This window comes from Odocoileus virginianus, chromosome 4, assembly GCF_023699985.2.
Source record: "Odocoileus virginianus isolate 20LAN1187 ecotype Illinois chromosome 4, Ovbor_1.2, whole genome shotgun sequence".
Lineage (NCBI taxonomy): Eukaryota > Metazoa > Chordata > Mammalia > Artiodactyla > Cervidae > Odocoileus > Odocoileus virginianus.
The window spans coordinates 65,994,391-66,021,262 of NC_069677.1; the positions used below are offsets into that span (position 1 = coordinate 65,994,391).

A 26,872-nucleotide genomic window follows, 5' to 3' on the forward strand; every position below is an offset into this window, starting at 1 on the left:
TGCCCTTCAAACACAAAATTGGTGCTGTGGACCAGCAATCAGGGCTGGACACTTGAGCTAATTTCCCTGTGCTGTTGATGGGCTGTATTGCCTGAGCCTCTGGCTCTCCTGTCACATTACCCATTGTGAGTAATTGCCTGTATTTGCAGATAAGTAGCTAAGTTTGGGAGTATGATCTGCGATGACAGGACAGATTTTTTTATGTGAAAAATGGCTAGTTTACAAAAGCATTAAATCATAATTTCACTCCACATTAAAAAAAGTTTACAAACTTTTACAAACTGACTTCATAGAGCAATATACTCAAATATAAGAGCGACCAAATGCCCAAAGTATTGAGGCCTCAGTAAGCCAATCAGAGTTGAGTCCAGGGAGCTGACCCGACTACGGCCTCCTCACAGCTGAGAATGTGACAGCTACCATCACAAGCTGCGCTACTTGGTCAGGTCTCTCCCTCACTCTCTGTTCAGTTTACATTAAGCACTTCCCTCTAAGATGCAGAGAAGGAACAAAAACGTGGGCTTTGGAGTCAGGCAGACAAGGGTTAGGATCCTGGCTGTCTGGCTGTGGGATCTTCTCAAAGTCACTTATAAAATGCAGATAAAGAAGGGTGGCTGGGAAAAGACTGAATGAGATAGGGTGGCTGGGAAAAGACTGAATGAGATAGACTGTGGCAAGAATGTTGCCAAATATCTGGTAGTTAATAAGTGAAATCTGTTTTCTGTGGATGACTGGAGTAGAATACTTCCAACACTCAGGTTTATCATAATATCAGGCCTATCGAAGCACTAAATGATAACAAGATTTCAGTCTCTTTTATTCTGCTTTTTTTAATGTCATATTCCATTTGAGTCCTAAGCATGTAAGCAGGTACCATGGAATGTAAACAAGTAAGGAAACAGAAATATACCGAATGAATCATATGTGAAACAACGCTGTGACTCATACAAATGAAATTGCTGCCTGGCTGCACAAAAGAATTAACACTAAAATGTTTAAAAAGAGACAACATAAGAATAAGCTATTTTAATCAAGCAAAAACAAATTTATATCCATTAGTTCTAAAAATAAAATTAGACTTTTCCAACCCTTAACATCTGCATTTAATAATATCTTCTAACCAAAATACAGATGCTAAAACAGCAAATTACAATATATCTTGTACAGCATACAGTATGTTTCACTGTTCACACTTACTTTAACTCTAGTTGGTCGTTATGTACTCAATGCATAAACATCACTTCGAATAAAATTTTCACAATTAACAAAAAATGTGACAAGGCTGTCTTAAAACGGCTCTGCTATAAATTGTATAGAATATACAGAATTACAAAGTCAAGTATTTTTTATCAAAATATACACCCCTCCCTGAAACTAACACAAGCTATCAACATTTTAAACGAATAATACAATTATAGAAAATATTTGCAAAATTACTTTTTTCATGTATAAATATTCTGCCATATTTACTTTGGTCTAGAATTATTAGCATACAAGTCCACTTAAAAAATATCCACATGGAAGGGCTGGGAGACATCATTACATGTAATCATTTTATATTTAGAGTTACTTCAAATCAAAATGACTGAAATACACAGTAATTCTTGATTCATAATCCTGATTGAGATAAAACAAATTGGTAGATCACAAGATTGCTTATTCAGTTTTCTAATTATCAATTCAAAATGATTTGCATAAGCCCTTTGTGACTATCTCTTTAACAAAACCCAAATGAACGGTTCGGGTGTACATATATACAATGTATAAAATAAAGTTGAACTCATTTGCATTTTTCCATTTTCCTCTATTACATAATACTGTTTATAAGTGAAAGTAGATGAACAAAAGATAAATGCAAATACAATATTAGGGTTATTTAACAGCAAAGTACTATAGTATAAAAAGATCAGCTTTGATTATGTCCTTTTCTGGGTGTTTAGATGCTTTCTGGTCCACCCCAATCCACATGAAGTCTTCTTTGTGGAGACATCACAACACTTGAAGAGAGAACCCGGAGTCCTTCAAGCCATTTCTTCACAATGGTATCCCTTGCAGCCTTGGGTAATCTTGGGTTTCCAGCTGTCAAATCCTGTGAACACGAATGGCTGCAGGTCATCCTTGAACCGGGTTCCAGATTCTGCTCATACTGGTGTTCTGGTGATCAAATGGGTAAGAATGTTTTCTCTCTCCCTCCTATTCTGGCAGCTTAAAAAGTTAAAGAATCATGGCTTCCAGCTTCCCAGGAACCTAGTCCATGTGACGGAATATCCTATAGGGTGGTTAGATTTTGAGGGCCGTGTTGATGGTGCAGTTCAAAGAAAAAGAACATTAAACACGGAAGTGGGTTTTTAGCAAGGGGGCTGAAAGTGGCTCAGTCATGTCCAACTCTGAAACCACATGGACTATATAGTCCATGGAATTCTCCAGGCCAGAATACTGGAGTGGGTAGCCTTTCCCTTCTCCAGGGGATCTTCCCAACCCAGGGATCGAACCCAGGTCTCCTGCATTGCAGGTGGATTCTTTACCAGCTGAGCCACAAGGGAAGCCCAAGAATACTGGAATGGGTAGCCTATCTCCTCTCCAGCAAATCTTCCCGACCCAGGAATCGAACCAGGGTCTCAGTTGTCTGCAAACATGAAGACAAGGCATCTGACTTGTGAATATATTCTATATGTTTTTGAAGCATGTAAGTAAGTCATGGAACCTCGTCACTCCACATTCTATCTCTCTACCCTCCAAAGACAAAGCTCCATTTGAGGCAAGGAAGGTCATCACTTCCTACCCACTCAAGTCATTATTGGGTGGGGCAGGGGTGTGTGTGTTTCTGTTGTCCTTTATTTATTTTTTAAATAGTATATGCTTGTGGGCTGCATGATTTCCAAGAAGGCTGACAATTGTAGGGATTAGGCTTTCTGTCACTTTCAAGTGCCTGGGATTCACCACCATACATGTGCCTTGCACTTAATTTCCAAGACACTCCTTCAGTGGCACAGGAGATGCCAGGTTTTACTTGAACCCTTGAGTATGATTAGATCTATCTGGAAAGACCTCCACGTCCATGGCCTTGTGATGGATGGAAGACTTCAGGGAGTTTCAGAAGAATTTGACCTTTTTTCATTTTATGAAGTGAGGCCACCAGAAAGTAATACACAGCACAGCACAGGTAATCACATGTAACTTCTGGGAAGGTTCTCCCCCGTGGATAAGGCATGACCTATGTTTTTTGGGACTTGAGAAGACCGGTTCTAGTAACAGCTCAGCCATAACTTCAAGAGAACAGCATTCCATCTAAAAGCATACACATGCTCTGAAGTCGTACTCAAAATGCTTCCTACTGATTTTTACATCAGTTCTCATTATTTGCAGATCTATTGCTCATCATTATAATTCACTACAGGGGACATGGACAGTTAAAAGTTATAGTGCTTTGTATCTGTATTTTACAAGGCTTGTGTTGCAGAAAAGTAGTTCTAGATAACATATGAATGTCCTACTTGGGTTACTCATTTCACACATATTTTCAGCTATACTATTATTTCATATGTACCCATTAATTTAAACAATTTTTAATAGTGCAGAAGCTGGATGAGAATAATGACTGTCATAGCTCATTTCCTTTTAACATATTTATGAAGGTGACATTTTCATGATATCTGACCCTTATATCTCCAGTTACTAAAGACAGTTGAGCAGCCAGCTCCTATGAGCACTCACCAGAAAGTTTTAAATTATGCTAAAATTAAACTCTTTTTTTCTCCCACTGGCAAAAATATCACAACTGAGAACTTCATAAACTTTCACAAGACACTTGGGATACTGGAAGATTCGGCTATTTTGTTTTTGCATACTTTGCATGAAGTTAATGCTAAAACCCAAAGTGGATATTAGGATCCTTCTTCTGGAATTTGAACAAATGAGATTTTCTTTGTTACATTTCACTCCTTCATAACTGTTAAGTGAACAAAACTAAACAGAAACAAAAGAAACAGCTAACTAAAAACAAAAAAAACAAAAAAAAACCCCCCACCAACTTGTATTCTCAAAGGTTTTTTCCCCCTAAGTATCTCCATTCAAAGGACATTATCAACAACGGTTTGTACATTATCCTTTTGGTTAGTGCCTTCTGAATCAATGAAATGTGGATTCTCCAGGGGATTGGAGCTTTCGTGGCCTGTGTCACCTTCTGCTTTCTCCTGCTGACTGGGGCTTTTGAACAAGTGTTTCTTCTGGTGCATTCCCAGGGCAGCAGCTGTTTTGCAAATTTTGGGGCACTGGAAGCAGGCATAGCCCTTCCCATTATGCTCCCTGATATGCCTCTGCTCATGATTCCTTTTCGTGGACAGATACAAAAAACTCTGAAAGCAGAACTGACAGTGGTATCGTTTTTCTCCCGTGTGGATCCTTTCGTGGATTTTGAGGGTCTCGTTCAATGTGAAGGCCTTGTTGCAGTACTGACAGACGAACTCCTTCACGCCCAGGTGGATGCGCTCATGCTTTTGGAGGTTGCCATGCACAGAGAAGCACCGGCCACAGGTCTTGCACTGGTATGGCTTCTCTCCCGTGTGGCACCGCATGTGCATTTTGAGGGTGGAGGGGCTCTGGAACTGCTTGGCGCAGAGCTCGCATGCGTAAGGCCGGGCCGTGAGATGCCGGTGGGGCCTCCCTTGGCTCCCGGCCCCCGAGGCTTTGTCTCCGTCGTCGCAGAGTTCACACTGCAGCTTAGGCATCTCCTTGTTTTCCTCTTCCTCGAAGGCCTTCTCCGGCGGAGCCTTGCCCACTGCACAGTCCAGGTCGGCCGGGTATCTACACTTACTGCTCGGGCTCCTGTTTTCGTGCTCCTTCCTCCAGTTGGCCTTCCTCATTTTTCTCAACTGTCTGGATTTCTTCTTGGGTTTGTAGTTGTAGTACGGGCGCCACGGTTTGTCTGTGGAATCCTGGTCACTGGCATCGTCAAACATCTCGTTCATCTCCATGCACTCGGACTGGCAGAGCCCGAGAGGGTTGTCTCCGTTGGCTTCCTGGTCGCTCTCCTGGGGCAGCGTCTCCTCCTGCGTTTGGTATTTGGGTCTCCGCCCTCTCTTATAGAACAGTTTAGAGCCAAGGATGTGCCTCTTCACAATGGCTTCATTCCCGATTTTCACCGTTATTTGACAAAGGGGCGCGACGTTGCTGTTTGTGGAGGTTCCCGGGAGAGCGGGCTTTGCTATGTAGGTTTCAATTTTACTCATTTCTTTCATGGTATTTGTAGTTTTGCCCAGTGAGCCTCCAGGATCAGCAGTGAATTTGGACTCCTCTGGTATTTCTCCCCTGTTACATGGGCCAGCTTTCTTTTTCTCCTTCATGCTCTTGGGTCTGCTGACGGCCCTCCCAACTTTGTCTGGCTCAGTGGGCTTGCCATCCTCTTTTGGGGTCTGACTGACAGTCTGATCTGAAGGGGCTCCTCTGGGGTTGCGGCTGGTCATGGCAGCAACGGCATTGCTGTGCATTATCACCGATGAAAACTGACTGCTGTGCACGATGACCGAGGGGGCTGAGCCACTGTAGCTGATCACAGAAGTGGAGTTCTCACTGCCGTTACTCACGGCCAAAACAGGCACGTCCCCTGCCTGGGGGTCCGAGCTGACAGCGTTTTCAGTGGAAGAAACAGACACCTCTGTGGAATAAAAGTTATTGTCCAGATCCACTTTCAACTCTCCCCTCTTGCCCCATTTGGTACCCTCTACGTTTTGTATACTGGCCGAAGTGGGCACGTCCTGACGTGCTGGTGTTTCCAATGGGATGGCTGGACTGTTGGTCAAGGTGTTTACACTGTCCTGGAAATTCAGAGTAGGTAATTCAGAGCTGTGTGGATTCTGAATAACATAGGGACCAGGTGCAGGCTCATTCAGCTGACTGTTTTCTCGAGCATTTTCATAGGAAGAATGTCGGTAGCTCTTGTAAGGAGCTCTCTTGCATTTCATGGGCAGGAGCCTGTAAAGTTTATATGGATAGACACTAGGCTTCAAGCCTCCGTTTGCCGTTTTTTTACTGATGGAAAGTCTATGATCGATGGCATGGAAAGACTTCTGGTGGTTTTTGAGTATATAGTAGGTCATGAACGTCTCCAGACAGAAAATGCACTGATACCGCCTTTCCCCTGTGTGCCAAATCTCATGTCTTGTCCTGTACTCAGCCAAAGCAAACACTTTGTTGCAGTAATGGCAAGGATATGTTCTCCTCCAGGAGTGAACATTTGCATGTCTTCGGAGGCTGGATAAAGTCACATAACTGCGTTTGCACACCACGCAGCTATAGAGCATTTGCCCATTAACAAATTTAACCATGTGTTCTGTTTCTGGCAGAGTGCTCCCGGGACTGGAAAAGTCACCAATCCTATTCTCAGCTAATAAAGGTTCTGGAGCTGTGAATGAACTTCCATTCTGTCCAATGGTGGGATAGTTTTCTAAGAAGCGCTGATTCCCTCCAGGAACGGGCATGTGGCTTGACCTCATGCAGATCTGCTCGTGCCGATCCAGCCTGTTGAGGGTGCTGAACTGCTTGTTGCAGTGCTTGCACACCAAGGGCTCCTGGGTCGGCTTGTGAAGCTGCATGTGGGCACTGAGCAAAGTGCTGCTCTCAAAAGATTTGGAACAACAGCTGCAGTTGTAAACGAGAGGCGGCACCTCAGCGGCTGGCGGCCCGGGGACATCAGAGGATTTATTTTCCTCCGCCCTGGGAAATTGGACCTCTCCTTCGTTGTGGCTGGGAGATTTTGAAAGGGAAAGAACTGCAGCTGGCTGTGGAGTTTCTTCTTGAGGCACCTCCAAGTTGCTTGCTGGAGGGGCTGGTATATTTTCTGGAGTGGAATCTGATTCCTGGGGTACGGAGGGTGTCTTTGGCTTTCGGCATGTTTTCGGTTTTGCTGCAACAGCTTCGGAGTTCTCCTTCCCTGTTTTTGCAGGTGAACTGCTGTCCTGTTCCCGGGCAGGCTGACTTCTGTAAGCCTCAGCCACGGAAGACACGGCAGACACGGCATAGGAGTGCTCGGCGAGGGTGCGCACGGGCTCCACCTCGTGGCAGACGTCAGTCCTCTCCAGGCAGAGGCTGGTGTTTCTCATGGAGTCGGAGACCTTTTTGAAACTTGCTCTCAAGTCCAGTGGAGAGAACATGTTATTACTGTTTTCTGTTTCAATGATGGAAAATGCATTTGTGATCCTTGGCCCGTTAGTGATGGCTGGTTCTTCATGCCTTTTTTCATTTTTTTCTTCCTTGACCACTCCCTTTTCAGTAATGCAGAATACATAGGGACCCGGGGAACTGGAGAAGTTGCGATCAGTAAGATCTTCCAAGAAGGATATTCCCAGCTTTTTCCCAGCAGCTGCGAGATCAGTGACAGTTTCCTGTCTCTTGACGACGACTGTGGAGCTGTAGATATAATTGAGAATTTCTGTAAACACTTCAGCTTTGAGATCATCCAGCTCCAGGACGTGGCTGGAAATACAGATGGTATGGCTCCAAAAGATGTTTTTGAAATAAAGGCTTGAAGCAGCCAGGACATTGCTGTGGGCTTTAAACTTGGTGTCTTCCACAATGATAGTGACATCACACAAAATGCCGCGAATGCGCTGCTCATTTAAGATGGAGAGCACTGTGTCGCTGTGTAAGTTGTCCTTGAGGTCCCTGGAAAGGGACATGACTGTCATCTAAAAGAAGAGGAGAGAAGTGGTCAGAGATAAAGGTCCTTCCACAAGGAGCTCTTTGGTTTATAGGCTATTTTTTATTTCTTTGAAAAACTTATTTTTTGTATGAAAATACAGGGTTTTGTGGTCTTTGTTTCTTTTTAATCTCATTTTGTTGTTGCTCCAAAGACTTGGAGTCAACCTTAGAAGCTTAATCTTTATCTTGCCCCAGCCTGTTTCTCATACCATTGCTCATAGTTGTTATAGTTGGAAATCCTCCCAGAACTTTTTCTCTGACTTTCTCCAAAGTTGTAGGCTACATATACATGTCCAAATTTGGGGGGAGAAGGTTCCCCGATAAATGTTAAGGGTCTCATCATCACTCAGGGCTGCTGTGTTGAATTCTTAGAATCAGGCAATGTCATGGTCCCATCACAAAACTCCTATCTATTTCTGATGATCCACCCTAATGATTTGTTCCAAACACAGCCTGCAATGCAGGAGACCTGGGTTCTATCCCTGTGTTGGGAAGATCCCCTGGAGAAGGGAAAGGCTACCCATTCCAGTATCCCAGCCTGGAGAATTCCATAGACTATATAGTCCATGGGGTCGCAAAGAGTCGGACACAACTGAGTGAGTGACTTTCACTTTCACTTTAGTTCATGAAGCAAGAAAATTATTTTTTAAAAGTTTTCCTTAACTCAGCAGTGTGTGTGTGTGTGTGTGTGTGTGTGTGTGTGTGTGCACTCAGTCATGTCTGACTCTTTGTGACCCCAAGGACTGTAGCCCACCATGTTCCTCTGTCCATGGGATTTCCCAGGCAAGAATACTGGAGTGGATACTGGAGTGGGTTGCCCTTTTCTGCTCCAGAGGATCTTCCCCACCCAGAGTCTCCTGCATTGCAGGTGGAGGCTTTACTGCTGAGCCACTGGGGAAGCCAAAGCAAGCAGTATCTGTAACTAAAGTTATTGGCTGCTCAGGGAAGAAGAAAGAACTGGAGGAGTCATTCCTCATTTGTGGCTCTGAAGGGTCTCTCAGAGAAAAGTCTTGGTCTGCATGACTGAGTCTGACCACCAGGGGCCCCCTGCCCTCTGCACTACTGGCCCATGTGGGGACTCACCTCATTCCTCTGATTTCCCTTTTATCATAGCCATAGTAGACTGGGGTGTTCAAAAATAACTCTGCGAGGTACTAAATGCAACCAAAATGGAAACAAAACACAAAACCAGGGAAGTATGTTTCTGAGTTTATAATACTGTCTAGTCACAGGTTCTTAAATTAGCACAATTTAAAGGCATGATGGCTCTTGTTCTGGTCTGAGGATCCCACTCCTGTTGTACTCAGGTCTTATTATTCTCTATGTTTTATAATGAGCCTGGGTTGGCCAGAGCCTACCCACTAATATTCTAGTGAGGGACAGTCCAAAACACCAGCTTTCATAGCTACCTACACTAAAAAATACACGGTGCATAGGGACTCGAGACAAAAGTGAAACTAAAACTTTCCCTTTAGAGGTGTGATGCTGTCTGTCCTGTTCTATTATCTTTCACTTAAAAAATGCTAACAGCAACTCACCAAACTAATTTCACTATATACTAAGAGATCACTCCTGCACTTAACTGTAGTGCCCTGGCCAAAATACCCACTCTGGTCTAAAAGACATACTACTCAGCTGCTGTTCATCAAGTCTCTCTCTCTGATCAAGTGATGTCCAGAAAGCCCATACAGCTTGCCGATCTTTAACTCCCAGTGGCCATGTCTTCCTAGCACTGGAGTATAACATTTAGCTCGTGGCATTCATTCAGTCGGAAAGACCAGATGGCCACATAAAGCCTCTCTTTTTACCTTTTTGTAAAGCAATTATGAGCTGTGCCCATTATGTTAGTGTCCTTTATACAAGAATCCATTTGATAACTTCTTTTATTTCATTCAGCCACTGGAAAAAGTGCATTTCTACTAACAAATTCTCCATTATCCAGATAATGAGAACAATGTGCTCACCACATTTCTCTTTTAGTTCTCGAAATGAGGAAGCTTAGAACTAACGTTTACCATCGACTGTTGTAGCCACTGTGAGCCTGGGTTTCTGGTGTGACCACTGTCTCACTTTATTTAGTGATAGCTCTTCTACTCTTGTTTTACCTGTTACTTGTAACGTTCCATGAATCTTTTCCAGGGATGTGGGGGACTAAGTCTTTAAATAAAATTAAATAAAAAGGAATCTTTATGGCCCTCTCTGCACCCCTGAAGAGAGAAAGGGTCACCCCTGAATGGATTGCCAGAGTCTATCCTTCACTGGCTTACAGATCAATGACCTACCTACTTCTTTGGTCTTCCGTGAGGTCCCTCTTTTCTAGGCCCCTTTTTCTCCCTTCTCATATCTTTTTCTCCTGTTTGGAAGGGTTGTGTGTGCTCAGTCGCTCAGTCATGTCTAACTCTTTTCGGCCCTATGGATTGCAGCCCGCTAGCCCCCTCTGTCCATTGGATTTTTCAGGCGAGAATACTGGAGTGGGTTGCTATTTCCTCCTCCGGGGGATCTTCCCGACCCAGGACTGGAACCCTGTGTCTCCTGCGTTGGCAGGTGGATTCTTTACCACTAGCACCACCTGAGAAGCTTGAAACAGTCAGACCATCTCATAACAGGCTCTAGTGGACTCCCCACAGCAAGTTTTATATTGTAAGTACTAGTTATCATTAAAAATTATCATCAGATTTGAGTTAAATCACTCAGGATCACTGAGGCTTCAGCACATGGAGATGATTAGAGGGAGGCCAGCTGGTTGCAAACCAGCTAGTGACCATCCTCTAGTCCAGGTAAGAATTAATCCATCTACCCCAGACAGTGTAAGAACCTGGGAAGGAGTAGACGGCCTCAGCCCCACCTAAGAAGGTGAGATGGGGAGAATTAGTATGTGAATTCAGAATTTAACTCTCTTGACCATCATTTCTTGAATATTGGCTGAGTGCTATAGGAAGACAAGAGTTAATTTCTCCTTGGAACAGAGATTTACTGAATACCTACTTTATGCTTTGGGATAGAAGTTCTCGAACCTGGTTATGCATCTGAATCACCTGGGAAGCTTTAATATAGTACAGAATTTATAGAGTCCCCCTACTCTGCCCCTGCCAAGATTCTCATTTGGAACAGCTGGGGTGAGACCCTGGAACCTATATATATTTTTGTACCTTATTTAGTGAATAAGGAACATCCTATTTGTCCCTGTGATAACAAATTTGAAAGGCACATGAGTAAACACTGGAAAATCGTCTCAGAGGATATTCACATGGTTTTTATCCACCAGCCAGAACCAGGTCTGGGAGCTGACATTAAAATCCAGCACCGTTACAGAAACAAAATTTCTGCCCCCAAAGGTCTGCAGTATAGCAGGGAAGTCAAGACGTGTTCACATGATGCTGTAAAGCCAAGATTCCCAGTGAAGGTGCAGGATCGGGAGCGCTGGGACAGACAGTAGGGGGGAGTGGCCCTGGGACAGGGGTGAGGGAAGGCAGGAAAGCCTCGCCAAACCCCCTTTCGGGGACAGGTGACACTGACTTCAGCTCTGCCTGCTGAAGGGGACAAGGCTGAGGAACACGAAGTTCAGTCAGAATGAGGCACAGTTGAGTTTCATACCCTCAAGAAGCTTGTAATCAAGGAGCCCATGTCACAGTTTAGAACAAAGCATCCAAATCCGTAAATGCAAGGTGAAAAGGCAGTGACAGTTGTCGAAGATGCAATTTCAAGTCATATTCTACATGTCCAACGTGCAACTGAGTTTGAAGTCTGAAGACCAGAGGGGACCCACTGTGGGCCTCAAACACAGCTGGTCCCTACCAGTGGTGTTTGACCCACGTGGCATCTGGACCATGTTTTTTTGGGGAGAAAAAAAAAAAAAGCTGATGTCAAAGAACAGTAAGATTTAACATAAAAATCAATGTATCTTCTCTTGAGAAACAGGAAGACTGGACAGCAATGGGGCTGCTGCCTGCCTGGCGACCGAGCAGCTGTGTCCCTGCATCCCTGTCACCTGCACGCACCTGCTACCTTTCCAAGCACTCCCTGCCAAGCGGCTTCTCCCAGCACCGAGCCCAGCCTGGCCCCTTCAGCTGGTCTGGTTGGTGCAACTGACGAGAACATGAAGTAAAACCACATTGGACCCAGAGTTTTGAACAGTCATCCTTACTTTAAGGATATCCCTAAAATTAGAATTCAGACTTAAATGAGTTCAGGGGGGAGGCAGTCATTCCCACCAAAAATAGTATTCTTTGACTTAAAAAAAAAAAAGTGATCTCCTCTGCTATATTTCTTCATCGAGAGTAAGTGAAAACAGAAGTCTTAGGAGTTCTTGCCAATGGAAAGCCCAGAGCAGACTTCAGAAAAAGAAAGAAGCTGGAAAGCAGATGAGATTAAATTTATATGTAATATTCTGAAATATGTACTAAAAAGCAAGTTTCGTATAATATATCCATTATTTTCAGCAGTATCACCAGAATGGAATAAATAAGCATGAAAAATGTTATTGTTAAAAAATTTTTGGTGAGCCAATATTTTAAACCAATAAATCAATCTGTAATTAGATAACTGTGATCATCTGATTTATGTTACTATTTTCCTGAGTTTGTTTTTTAGCTGTAAAGCCTTTAACATACACCTTATAAACACACAAATACATATATATCCACATGCACATACCAATAGATCTACGATTATATAAATATATGAACATGTGCTAGTGGAAACAGATTTTATAAGCACAATAAATATGGTGAACATATAATTCGGCATCTAAAACAACAAGACACTTGAGAGAGAGAAGGGGATACAACTAATAACTGTGCCAGATAAACAGGTATACATGGGGACTATATTCTGGGAAATGAGGATGAAGGGTCATCCTGTATTTATATATATTAAAAAATATACATATCTATATAAATAAAATATAAAATTCTATATTATAGTTATAATTATATGTGTACATTGAGATAAAGTATACTTCATAAGTATTTAAAATGCTTTTAAGAATTTTATAAATATATGATAAACATACTTTATAATTATACTTCATACCAGGGCCACTGGGAAATTCTACTTAATTAGCATATGTAGAATCTGCTGCTGCCTTTGTCTCCTGCATTATTCCAACATTATATAATACATTCATATTATGTAAGGATGGGCACTTAAGATGCTTTTGATGATTAATAATGACTTTTTTTTAAATTAATTTTTATTGGAGTATAGTTGCTTTACAATGCTGTGCTAGTTTCTACTATTCAGCAAAGTGAATCAGCTGTATGTTTACATTTATCCCCTCTTTTTTGGATTTCCTTCCTCTTTAGGTCACTACTGAGCACTGAGTTCTCTGGGCTGTACAGTAGGTTCTCATCAGTTATCTATATATTATACATAATATCAATAGTGTAAATCTATGAATTCTAATCTCTCAATTTATCCCGCCCCACCTAAAATGACTTCTTCACTTAGAGTTAACTAGTATTAAAAAATTAAAAAAAAAATCTATGTTGATGGTAAAATATGCAAACAGTGCAGAAGCAGATTAAGGTACAGAGCAGAAGGCCCCTCACCGACGCTGGGCTCCTCAACTCCACTCCAGTATATGCACAACACACACAATTCACACACTCCCTACATGAGTCCTCTTCTCATAACTCAGAAAGACTTCTACGTTCTGCCTGTATAAAGCTTTAGAAGAAAAACTGCATTTCCTCTTGAGGCTCTTCTGTCTTCACCCCTAGCTCCTCTGCCTGGCAATTCCTGTAATTTACTTATCTCAGGTGACATCTCCTTCGGTCAGCCTCCCTCCTCATGAATTTCCAGCCTGGGGTTCCAATCTTTATTGTCACATGCAATATTGTGCATTTGTCCACATTTCTATCTTTCCTATTTGCTCCTTGAGTTTAGGGACAGTCTTGGTACCAATGCATTGTTGATTCTGACAGTAAGTGAGCAGAGAGGCATTGGCTCCTCAGGCCCCAAGCAGCAAATGGCTTAAATAACATATTGTTCTTAGAAAGCTACCTGATTTAAAGTTTTAAAAATCAGACCTGGGTGAACCCAAATTCTACTCGAGAGAAAGCAAAATTACTAGGAAAATAAAAATAAATTCCTGTTCTTTTTCTTCCCCTAGCTTCCTTGTAACCTGGAGGGTTCTCAAAGTATATTTCATGGATCTCTGGGTCTCCCAAGACCCTTTCAGCAAGTTCTTGAGGTCAAAACCATTTTCATAACCACACTAAGATGTCATGTGTCTTTTTTACCATGTGAACATGTGCACTAACAGTACAAAACCAAAGATGAGGAAAACTTCCACAACCTTAGCAGATATCAAGCCCGTAACACTCGGATTAAGGAGTAATTAATCATTTTATTAAATCTGGACTCTTGAACATACATCTTTCTATTACTGTGTGTAAAATCGGAAGGACACACAAAACACTTCTGCTGCATGATGAAAAATGATGGCTGCCTTGAGAAAAAGCATTGGTGTTTCCTAGAGCTCTGAGTCAAATTTACCAATTTTTTTTTCATGGAACATCATTTTTACTTGAAAAAAATTACTGATAAGATAAACCATGGCTATTCAGATACGGGTACTCAGGCAAACATTTTCTTGAAAATGAAATAAGTGAGTCTGTCATTTCAAGGAAGCAGCCATCTTGTTGCCAGTAATAAAATCAGACTGGAGCAAAAAACAGAATTTTGGAAAACTTGTATCTACCACAATGAGCTCAACACTCCTCAATACATAATGACTTTTCTGATGATGTTGGCGGTGACGTTAACGAAAATGATTTTTGGATACTGGGTAATGAATTTGGAAGATATACATGGCTCAGTAACCAATATTTTCCAAATGACCAATGCATATTACCAAAAAAAAAAAATCATGCATGAGCTAGAAGGTATAAGAGAGAGCCATGTATTTACATGTAAAAAACTACAGAAAGTTCACTGATATGGATTCCATGTTGCAATTAACCTTTACGAAGGTCCTACTGGTAGATACTGGAGTAGCATCAAAGAATATCCACAATTAACTAAAAAGTTTATTTAAGAAAAAAAAATTCCCTTTTCCAATTACCTAGCTGTGTGAGGCTGGATTTTTTTCATATAGTTCAACTAAAACAACATATTGCAGCTGAATCCAGAAGCAGATTTGAAAATCCAGCTATCTTTCTATTAAGTCAGGTAGTAAAGATATAGTATACCTTTGAATAGTACAGGTTTGAACTGCTTAGATCCATTTGTACAGATTTTTTTCACTAAATATGTACTACAGTGCTACATGATCCACGGTTGGCTGAACCCACAGATGCAGAACTGGAGGAAGGGATATGGAGGAAGGGAGATTTTGTGGATTTTTGACCCAGTGCAGAGTCTGTGTTCTATCTAACTCCTGTGTTGTTCAAGGGTCAACCATATTTGCAAAAAATAACACCACTCTTCTCATTAATTTTTGCTTTAGAAAATAGTTATTTTAAAAATAAAAACATATCATTTTACCATGTAATTGGGTTTACCATAGTCAATTTTTGCAAGTTAAGAAATAGTTTTTAAATTCTCGTTTAAAATTTTGAATGTAACTCAGATACACAAAAGCTCTTTGGGTCCTTAAAGATTTATAAGAATGTAAGGGGGTCCTGGGAATAAAAAGTTTGAGAACCACCAAAATCATACTTAAATAGATGACTCAGAAATTATTTCACTCAATAAAATGAATCACATGTAAGACAAAATGATTCAGTGTGTGCTAAAATACAAAGCATAAATACCCAGGAGTCAGGAGAAGCCAAGGCACAGAGAAACAGATAGACACACCCACAGTCACACAGATACACACGCTCTACAGCTGTCTTTAATTTTCCAAGCCTGAAGTGACAGTTACCTATCACTTGAGTGTGAGCATGGCTGTAAAACCAGGTGGGCCAATAGTCCCTTCACACTACACTCAGGTAAAAACTGCTCCTTGATTTGCTGCCTATATTGTTTTGCACAACCTATCATTGCTTGAATCTTTGCCTTCAAGTCTCAAAGGCTGGCTTGGTCATAGCATTCTGTTTGCCCTTAGAGTTTATTCATTCATCTACTAAATTAGCCCCCTCCCATTATATCTTGGATACCTGTTGTGGGTTTGAACTTGAAAACAATTCTTGGCAATGATCTGAGCAACTAATTCCTAGTATTTCCAGCCTAATTAAATCTTCCCTTCTCCAAGTAGACAAGGCAATTTTACTAAAGCACAGATAAGTAAAAAACTTAAAATGAGAGTTTCCATAAAAATTTTAACTCTCCCAACGTAAACCAAAAAAAAAAAAATCTTGAAAAACCTCTTTAAATTGTTTAACCAGTGTAACTATTATGTAACTTTACAGAGCTTGTTAATAAAATCTGGTATACTTTTATTAGCAAGTCTTTAAGACATCACAGATGGAGAGTGAAGTAATCCTGTACAGTCTGTATTCTTAGTGAGAACTTGAAGTCACTTACTCAAGGCCACACTCCAGGGCCAGACTGAATCCCATTTTTCTGTATCTTCTGATCAGAGGAAAAGGCCAGGAGCCCTCTCGCAGCACCTTGGCCACTCAATTCCCAACGTACATAGTAATGAAACTGAATCAACGGAGCAACTTTCTCCTCTTTCTACTGCCGTGCTTCTATAAAAAGACACTTAGAAATAAAACCCAACTAAAAAAAGAACACACTGTATTAGGATACTGACCTGGAATCACGCACAAGTCAAATTCACAGTCTATTTGGAGGCCAGCGCAAGGCCCATATTGAAGTAGAATCTACTGCGTGGACCTGCTATTCTCTGCGGAAAGTGTTCTGACAAAGGACACCACTTCGGTGATCCGGGTCCACATCCCACACACATCTTTGCAGTGCCTTTTCTCACAGTCACGTTGGGTGACTACGTCAGACCTCCTCACGTGACGAGGTCTTAGAAACACATGCATCAGATCTCGGAAACAGATTACAAAACAGAAGCCCTTTATGGAGTTCAGCTACGTCTAAGAAAAGGAAAATCCTCTCACGTTGCCTTCTAAATGCAGCCCAAAAGGAGCAGAGAAGAGCGACATTTATCAGACTTTCATGCATTTAAGCTATCAGATTCAAGAAGGTGTAGCATGACAAGGGAGGTCTGTCTTTCATCTGAAATTCAGGTGGTTGGAAAAGGTAACATCAGGAAATTGCTGGAGTCCACTCAACAGGGAGGAAGCTTGGCTTGAGCCACCTTTCTTGAATATATTGTTGTGAAAAGGTAAACATTTGGTCTCCAGACTTGTAGTTGCGTGCATATAGATTGTGAGAACGAGTATTATCAGATTCACGAGTGACACAACGTGCCCGGTTAAATATTTCAGGTTGCTTGTTTGGAAAGATCAAAGGGGGAAAGGGTCCTTTGTTTCTTTTTTTTTTTTTTTTATCCTTTTTGAAACACAGCAGTGTTTACAGCGGGTAGCCCTTGGGTTCATCTCACGATTGAGCTTGCCCGGACACCCGCTTGCTTAAGAAAGCTGGCAAATGTACTTGGAGACTCTTATCTCTAAAGCCCTGAAGTGCTGCGTCCGTTTCTTGTCTTACCAAATTCCACTGACATTCAGAGGTGCTAATGTGAAAAGCAACTTTAAAACTCTGAATGCTGTGGGAACTGAGTTACCAGAACGACCAGGACAGGGGTCCCATCCCCTGGAACTTCCCATTTTACGGGTGAGCGTATGATCTAGAGTTGGTTTCAAAAGCCAAATACCATTTTCTTAAAGGCCTACCTGATTGAATAGCCCCGTTCCTCTCGGTTGACTGTGACCTGTCAGGGAGGATGGAGGGAAGAACTATTACACATTCTGGCTTCTGAGCAAAAATGAGCTTCCAGCTCATTGCAAGATGGGTTATCCTAAAAAAAGGACAGAGACCAACTGTCGCATGGTGTTAAAACTACCTAAATCCACCTGCCATTGCACCCTTGTTCTCCACCCCTAGCTCCCTGCACCCTAGCTTTCTAGGGACTCCTGCAAGGCAATGAATCACAGTTTGCATGGACTCTTCCTGGATGAACCAGAACCTGGGCAGAGAGGAATGAACCAGGTAATGCACATGAAAAGCACCACACACAGCCCTCAGCACACGGCAGGGCTTCAAAGAACACGGGTGAGAATCAGCTTGAGGACTGACTCCCAGTTCTGCTGGGACATCCTTTCCTGTGCGCCTGTGACTATGAACAGAACCACTTAGGCATGCAATGTGTAGGGTGGTCTTTTAACTGCACAAAGGAGATCAAATCAGGCCCTGCCTAGAGCCCTTCAGTGGCTGTCCCCAGATGTTCGGGTGGAATGAAGGCCCCCCGCTGTGGCCTGTGAGGCCCTGCACTGTCCACGGGTCCCACTCTCTGCTCACACTCAGTCCTCCCTTCGCTGCCACTCTCTCCCGGCCCAATTCCAGTCCTGCCCAGGGGGCTGGCTCACCCCTGCTTTAGGCCCAACTCAAATGGCAACTCTGAGGGCCCACCCCATCTCTCTATCTGCTCCCACCTCTACTTGCCCTCACATCACCTTCATGCTACATACTTCAACCTACAATTATCACAAGTATTTGCCTGCTTGTTTTCTGTCCACTGTGTCTGCCAGAAAGTAAACTCCAGGAGGGAAAGGACCTTATTCGTCCCGTTCACGGCTGTGTCTCCAGGCCACAGGGCACGGCGGACACTTGGAAGCTATTTGGAAGCAGAGACTCACCCTGATGAAAGAGCCACCTACACTCCTGACCCCACTTATCTGCTCTGCTTTTTCTTTTCCACAGCACTCACAGCATCCCCATACACTGCAGAATTTACTCATAATTGACTGTCCATCTGCCTGCTAGAAATTTAAGCATCATGAGGACAGAAATCTCTGATTTTATGCACTGATGTATCTTAGGCACCTAAAACAGTGCCTGATACATCACAAGTCCTCAAAATATTCATGTACTAAATGAATGATCTGTACTATAAACGGTTACACAGCCCTAAATCAGCATTATGTATGGATAGGCACTATATATACTTTGAATTACAAGGTTCATCTATGTCAATTTCCCCAATCAATTTTGAATAAAACTGCTTTCATCTGATACATTTCAAGTTGTAAAACACTTCATATATTAATCTATTTAATCCCCTTCATAATCCCGTGAGGCAGACACATAAAATGGAGACACTACTATCAACTCAGGGTTAAATGCATGAACAGAGTCAGTGCTCACCACACGGAAGCTGCTAATCTCAGGCCCACGGTACAGATGTGGAAACGGAACCCAGGGCACTGGCTTGCTCACAGCAGAGTGGTAACTGTTGATGCGCGCAGTGCCCAGCCCCCTGCAGGCTACCGCATCACGCATGGGCACAGAGCAGGAGGGAAGTCAGAGCAGCTGACTCGCCATCTCCGATCACAAGATGGCTCTGCACCAAGTCCAAGCTGCAGGCGGGTGGTGCAGGCTCACCCCTGAAAAGCCTGAGGCAGGGAACAGACCCGGGTGGACTCCAAGAGCTAGGGCTGGTCAGGGGGTAGCCTGCCTGGGCCCCACACCCAGAAGTCACTGAAAAACGCAGCCTGACATGAAGCAGAGTGTGCCACGGGGTCCCCTGAAAAACCAGCTGAGGACTGGAGCTCAGGCAAGCCGACCCGTGACCATGGATGGTAGTTACCAGGGCAACCTGCGCATTGCCAGAGGATGAGCTTCAGGCCTGGGACCTATCACGGCTTCCCCGGGTGTACTGTAATGGGACACAAGGCAATTTTAAGGTGCCGGCTGAACACACAGTCAGTCAGTGTCTGCCCCCCAGCCCAGAATTTACTAAACAGCCAAGGCTTTTACACTACACTCACATGTAGCCAACTTAAGATTTTTAGTATTAAAAAAAAAAAGTCGATTTTTAAAAGTTTGTTGCCAATTCAGTCCAAGGATGTGGACTGACTCCATCAGGAAGAGTTTTCACGTGCCTCCCGCCACCCCCGACTTGAGTATTTAGACTTATCCTTTCATTACAGGCCTGTGGATGATACAATCTCAGGGATCATGAGACTCAGGCTGGGGACCTGTCAGTCGAGATAAAGCATGAGACCCGAGGCGATGAAGCACCAGGGGAGGGTTAGGAGAAGAGAAGCTGTGGGATGGGGCCGCCTTTGGGAGGGAGCCTTTCCGTGACAGTCAAAAGAATCTCCTGGCCAACATGGAGCTGAGACACAGTTAGTGAGGCTCCTTAGAACCCTGAAGCCAAATTCCAGTATCTTTACCAAGGCTTAGAAGGTCTCTGTGATTTGACCTCATTTCCTGCCATCTAACCCTCACCAGCCCTCCTTCTGTTCCTTGAATATGCCGAGGATCTTCCCATCTCAGGGCCTTTGCACATGCGGCTTCTAAAGCCAAGAATGCCTTTCCAGCCCAGGCAGCAGCCTATCCTGGTCTCTATCTAATAACCCATTACCCCTCAATCAGGTTTACCTGTCCTATACTCTTCAGCATACTCTTCTTTCATAGTATATACTATGGTTATAAGCTTCCCAGATGGAGCTAGTGGTAAAGAACCCTCCTGCAACGCAGGAAACATATTCTTGATCCCTGGGCAGGGAAGATCCCCTGGAGGAGGGCATGGCAACCCACTCCCGTATTCTTGCCTGGAGAATCCCATGGACAGAGGAGCCTGGAGGGCTACAATACATAGGCTCACCAAGAATCAGACACGACTGAAACGACTTAGCATGCATATACGCACTATGGTTGTAGTTATGTATTATTTGATAAATGTGTGCTTTACCACAAGAGTATGAATTCTGTGAAGGCTGAAACTATTTACCACTATCTACCACAGTTTCCTCTAGCTCTCAGCACCACATTTAGCACATAACACACTGATAAACTTTTATGAAGTAAATGAAAAAACAAAAAACACCCAGACAATAAGCTCTCTAGAGCCCGTCATACCTGGCACTGTTAACCAGGCTTTCTGGATCCAGTTAGGTCAACACGAACTGCCCTACTACTTGTCACCAATACTAAAAGGTTGAACATTAAAAGATCAAAAAGTCTGACACTGTAAAAGGAAAAACAAAACACACACACAAAATCAACTCTGCTGGTCTAAAACTGGAGCTGCATAGACAAGCGAGGGCTGTCCACTGCCACAGTTACTACTGCTCCCACAAGTTAAAACACCGAAACACAGCTCTGAAGCACCAAAAAATTGCTTACTATTATTGCTTTGAATCAAAGAAAGGAAAAGAGCCTTTCTTTAAGCTCTGACATGCTTTGTTCTGTTAAAGACAAAACAACAGGCCCAAAATGGAGCTGCTTATGCTATGCCCCATGTCATCAAACTGGAACTTTAGAGTTTTGGCTCTCTCTGCAATGCAGTCCTAAACTAGATATCAGCTTAAATCTGGAATAGACTGATAAGCATTAGTTAGGTAATCTGCCTGACAATCCCTGTCACGCCCTATAAGGAAAGGAACCTTGCAATAACCAACCCACCTTTTTGCCTAGTATAATTTCCTTGTTCTGTTCCCTTCTGCCAATAAAACTTCTCACCTTGTGTAACTCTTTGGAGCTCCATTCTGTCTGCTAAATTGGATACTGCCTGACTCATGAATCACTAAATAAAGCCAGTAAGATCTTTAAAATGTACTCAGTTGAATTTTGTCTTTAAGCCCTAAGCATTTGGCCTTTGTCTCCTGAGTGCTTGAACGAACTAGCAACAAACTTTTAAAAGTTTACTTAAAAAAAAAAAAAAAAGCTAAAAATTGAAAGTTATCAACACAGGGGTGCAGCATAAAGTCCCAGTGTTGGGTGTTTACTCCATTTCCGTATCTCCGCTCCCTGCAAGCACTCCCAGGGGTGTCCACTTTCTGTAACCACTTTTCAGTTCCTTTCAAGGTCGTTTCCCCCACTCAGCCTCCTCTCATGATACGCTGATCAGAAGAAGGGTCTGGGCTATGTGAAGCACAGCTGGGTCTGTGGCCTGCTTCTGGGTCCTATAACCATGGATGACTGTGTTTCCTAGTACACCTATCTGTGACCCACCCCCAAAGGCATACACAAGCCCTCTTTGCCCATCAGGCAACCAGCAGTAAGACAGAAGAGGCATCATAATGTGAGCTTACAGTGGTGGTCCCCTGCAGAACTGTACATCGGACTCACCTCGGAATCCCAAAAAGAACAGGAGCCAGGTGACACTGCTGATACTGAATCCATTTCGGGAACAGGATCTGGGTAGGCGGGTGCGTTGCATCCTGCTGAAAGTTACCCAGGTGTGTTGTGCACACAAGCTGGCCCACGACTTCTAACTACCCTTTGAAGAATCAGGTCACTCTGTCTCCTGTGTGTGTTGGAGGCCCTCTGGGCAGCCTTCCCGAGAGCTGCTTTAAAGTGACACTGACATCCCACCACACGTGTGTCAGCGTCCCCCACTCACCTAAACACGCCAGCCGCGCGCTATACCCCCAACACCACACAAGCACATCCCTGAGCCCAGCAGGCTCTACACACTCCGTACACACCGTCCTGATGAAGCCTCACAGCAACCTTATGTTGAAAATGAGAACTGAGATGAGAGAGGCTGTATAATTTGACCAAGGTCAGTGAGCAGCAAAGCTGGGATTAAAACCTGAGCAGGTTGACTCAAAAACTACACTCTCCACTCTACGTTTGGAGCACCAAAAAATGAAGCACTTAGCTTTTCCTGGTATCAAAAGTTCTTTACTGGTATCAAAAGCTCCTATGCTCAGGACCCCAGCGTACCAACCAGTGTGTGGGCGCTTAGCAATCTGTAGCCTGGATGTGAGCAGGGCACCACCTACAAGGGGACAGGTTATGCTCTATGGTATGCTGTGGGGTGGGGGTTTTGGGGGGCTCATAGCATGCCCACAGTTTCCTTGGCCCCAGGCAGGTACCCTACTAAGGGCTGCATCCCCTGCCAGAAGGGGCTGTATCCCCCATATGCACAATGATTCTATACGGATTATCAGATGGCCCTGGAGTGAACACTTCAGGTAATTCAGAATTTTCCATAAATTTCTACTTTTATTTTCTTTAAAAAATGTAAACTTCAGGGGCTTCCCTGGTGGTCCAGTGGCTCAGACCTCATGCTCCCAATGCAGGGGGCCCGGGCTTGATCCCTGTTTGGGGAAATAGATCCCACATACTGCAACTAAGAGTTCAAATGCTGCCACAAAGATCAAAGACCCTGCATGTCACAACTAAGACCTGGGGAAGCTAAATAAGTAGGTTTTTTTTTTTTTTTTTTTTTTTTTTTAGTTTTTTTTAAAAAAATGTCATTTTAAAAAAGTCATCAAAGTAATAGATGACACTATTAAATAAACATTATCATTTTGGTCCACTTCCATTTCAAGGTAATATTTATCAAATGTCTACCACCCTCCAGTTATTGAGTATAACACAAGCAGCTACCACAAGAAGTGGGCACAGAAGGGGCATAGGGGGGTAGTTAAAGCTACTGACTAAGAGAGCTGAGGGACCCCAGAACACTGCATTAGTCCACTCATGAAGCAGGGTTCTCCTGAAGAATAATGTGGGATACAGCAGACCATGTCCAATCTGGCGATGTGGCTAAGAACCTGAACTCTGGTGTCAAGTCTGGCTCTCATCACGTTCTGGTTATGACCTTGGACAAGCTTCTTACTCTGCACCTCAGCTTCTTCATGTGCAACATGGAGCTAATAATAGCATCTTATCAGGTTAAAATGAAGATTAAATGACAGTAACCATGAAGTGGTTGGCTTAATGTCTGGCACGAAGTCAAGCTTAATAAACAATAGCTATTATTAGTGTAACTATTACCAATTAATTATTATTAGTGGTAAATATCAATAGGAACAAGTATTACCAAGTCTTGACCACAGGCCCCAAATACAGGGAATGTGAAATTCTTCAATGGTAGGGACAAATACTCTATTTCACTGTGTGCCCGGAGTTCCCCAGTTCTCCTCACAGTGTTTACCACCCTAGAGAGGCTCATCAACTAATCATCTTCCTAATGCTAAAAGCAGTTATTACATCTGAGCCTTAGCCCACATGTGGGCATTGAGTTGCAAGTATCATCAAAATGGTTTTCTTTTCTTTAGTTGCATCACGTTAGCACTTCTTCTAAACCTATGGAAGAAAGCATTGAGATCTTAAATAAAAATTATTCAAGTTGGCTATTAGCAATTTTTTTAGCAATTAGTAAAAGCTCGATAGGAAGGAAACTAAAATAATGTGCTTAAGACAAATAGTTTATACATTTATTTTGTGTGCACTTGTCTTTTTAAGTTAGAAGATCACTCAACTTTTGGCTATAAAAAAAAGGCCTGGTACTGGTGGTTTATTGGATCATGTGCTTGTTTTATTTCTATTTTTTGGCCATTTGGCACATAGGATCTAAGTTCTCCAACCAGGGATTGAACCCATATCCCCTGCAGTGGAAGCATGGAGTTTTAACCACTGGACTGTAGGGGAAGTCCCACGTGCTTGTTTTATACGGTGAAATTCTTTTATTTCATAAAAAAGTCTTCCTTCCCTGTGTTCTGCTTCATCATCTCTCCTACCTCTTTAGTCTCCTGGCAGACCACATTTGCTCCTCTGCCCTCACACCAAGGGGATTTTTGCAAGGGTAAAGTGTTAAGACCTCCTCTCTCTTACTTTAAACTAGGAACCTAGTAACAGCAGTTTGGTTATGATTTATTTTAGAGAACATTTTGATGTTCTGGATTTTTCATTTAAAAGTCTTTTTAGTTTATGTCTCAGTTTAATGGATTCATTAGGTTGTGGCTGATTCAGTGAAATTTTTTTTTGAAAATCTGGGTTTGATCTGGGGTTTTGCACATTTATGTGCTGATTCTGGATTTTGTTTCAAGCTGCTATTGAATTCCCTGATTAAAATTTTTGACAACTGTCAGAATGAGCCAGTTGTTTCAAGCTTTCTTTTTCTCGGTCCCCGAGCTGTCCTTTCTTCTCCTGTGGAGTCATCTTTATCCTCAGAGGGCAGAGCAGAGCCCCTGCTTACACACTCCTGGGCTCAAACTCCAGTCCTGCCACTTAGTAGCTGTATGAATTTAAACAAGTTAATTAGCATCTCAAGACTTGGGCTTTTTTTTTTTTTAATCTATAAAATGGATAAAATAGTGCAACTTAGTTCTTAATAGGATTAGAAGGGACAATCCAGATAAACCATAGTATCTCAGTCTATTGCTCTTTTACACCCTGATAATTTTCCATGAAAATTCCAGAAAACAAAACAATCCCAGCAACTCTTTTCTTTAGCTCATCTCATTATGATAATAGCAACCAATTTAACGCCTGTTGGTTGAAAGGGTGTTGGAAGCAGGGGGTCATTTTGTAAGTGGGGATTTCCCTGGGGCTGAAGTGGAGCAATGAGTGGCCTAGAGAGTCCCCGGCTTCAAGGGCTTCCAGGGAGCCTGGGCAACTTAGCTCTGGCAGGCCAGACAGGCAGGAGTTATGGGACTCAGGTCAGGCTGACCCTGAGAGAAGGGAAGTTAGAAAAACATACTTGTGGAAAGGAAGTACAAAAATAAATACTCAGCAAAATAAGGGACTGTGGGTAACATATTGTGTGTTAGTCGCTCAGTCCTGTCCGACTCTTTGTGACCCCATGGACTGTAGCCCACCAGGCTCCTCTGTCCATGGAATTCTCCAGGCAAGAATACTGGAGTGGGTTGCCATTTCCTTCTCCAGGGGATCTTCCTGACCTAGGGATAGAACCTGGGTCTCCTGCATTGCAGGCAGATTCTTCACTGTCTGAGCCACCAGGGAAGTTTGTTAATATGGGCATAGTTATGTAATTAAAAGAACACTTTGAAAGAACAGGTACATGTATCATAATATAGTATCAATAAAGCCAGTCACTATGTGTTAACAGGTGCAAAATCAGTGATTCTATTATTTGGGGGAGCCCTGCATGCCTATTACACATATTTCTTACCAACCCAACTATGAAGAATAAGCAGAGGAAAAGAGGTTGGGTTCTCAACAACCGGGGAGAGCTGCTACCCACCGAGTGGCCTCTTCAGGGCCACAGGTCGCTCTTTTCAGACTGGTAAAGGCATTCAGCAACACTGCTCTCAACTGCCATCTTAGCTCTGAATAAGATTATCACTCAGTTTCTTCACATACAGAAATACCAAGAACATCCAGATGGCTAGTCTCACCATTATTAGGAGTCAGGGCTGGGGAAGGCAAAGCATTTTTCAGCCCCAGTGCTCCATTCCCTTTACACCTTCAATCTGTTCCATCCTCACCTTGTGGAGAAGGCGGCCTTGAAGCACAACAGGGCAAGTGATGCTCTGAGTGGCAATCAAGGCCAGCAAGGAGAGGGGACAAAGCAGAGTCCTGGACCAGGAGAGGTGGGGCTGGACACAGGATATGGGAGAGGGAGGCCAGAGGGAAGGGGCCTGGGGCTCCTTCCTGAGGCCTCTGTACTGATGCCTCCTACCCTGCTAGGAAATAGGACCCCAGGAGCTGTACCACAACACCTTGGAAGGTCTGGCTTACTGTGTCACTGAACCTGCCCACTCTACTCTCCCAGGTGTCAAAGGCATAGTAACAGGGTTAGAGACATAAAAGTAAATTCCCCAAGGCAGACCCTCATGCTGAGAGCAGGACTAAGGGATCAGCCCCGCATGACCCGTGAGGATCCTTTCCCAAGGCAGCAACTGTTTCATGATTGTGTCCTGAAGTTCTTTTCCACTTGATGACTGGAGTATATTCCCAGTTCCCAGTACCATGTCCACAAGATGGTGCTGAGTCCACACAAAGAGATGCTCTTAGGTCCTAAGTCACTGGGGATCCAGTCCCCAAAACCTTTCTCAAAATGGGCAGATGAAAGAATTTCATTTCAAAATAAATAGACCTTGGGTGTTTAAGATAACAAAAAGCAGAGAACAAGCTTCTTAGTGGACCATGCCTTCTAACTCCTTCTTCATTTGCTACAGATGGATGGATTCTCAAGATTCTTCAGACCAGGGGTGGGGACCACCCCACCCAGTGTGGGAATTTCCTCCTTAGAGGAGCAGTCCTCACACGAAACCCTCAGCTGTGACCTCTGCATGCGACAGCCCTTGGACGGTTTGCACGTTCCTTCCCTGGGCTAAACATCTCCAGTTCCTTCAACTGGGCCCCAGCAAAGAGAATTTTATAGACACGG

The 26,872-nt window shown here is 43.3% G+C and overlaps 1 protein-coding gene across 9 annotated transcripts in view; it reads right to left on the reverse strand.

Annotated features, from left to right (window-relative positions):
• Positions 1 to 810: 810 nt before the first annotated feature.
• ZBTB38 (zinc finger and BTB domain containing 38) overlaps positions 811 to 26,872 on the reverse strand; it is a 131,124-nt gene continuing 105,062 nt past the window's right edge. For 8 of the 9 annotated variants that reach the window (XM_020879291.2, XM_070466665.1, XM_070466668.1 and 5 more), the window contains one exon: positions 811 to 7,682. In XM_020879291.2, coding sequence (XP_020734950.2) covers positions 4,071 to 7,682 — 3,612 coding nt within the window. In that variant the 3' untranslated portion in view covers positions 811 to 4,070. Of the gene's footprint in view, positions 7,683 to 17,450; positions 17,489 to 26,872 lie in introns of all 9 variants that reach the window. The other variant, XM_020879296.2, reaches the window with a different exon arrangement.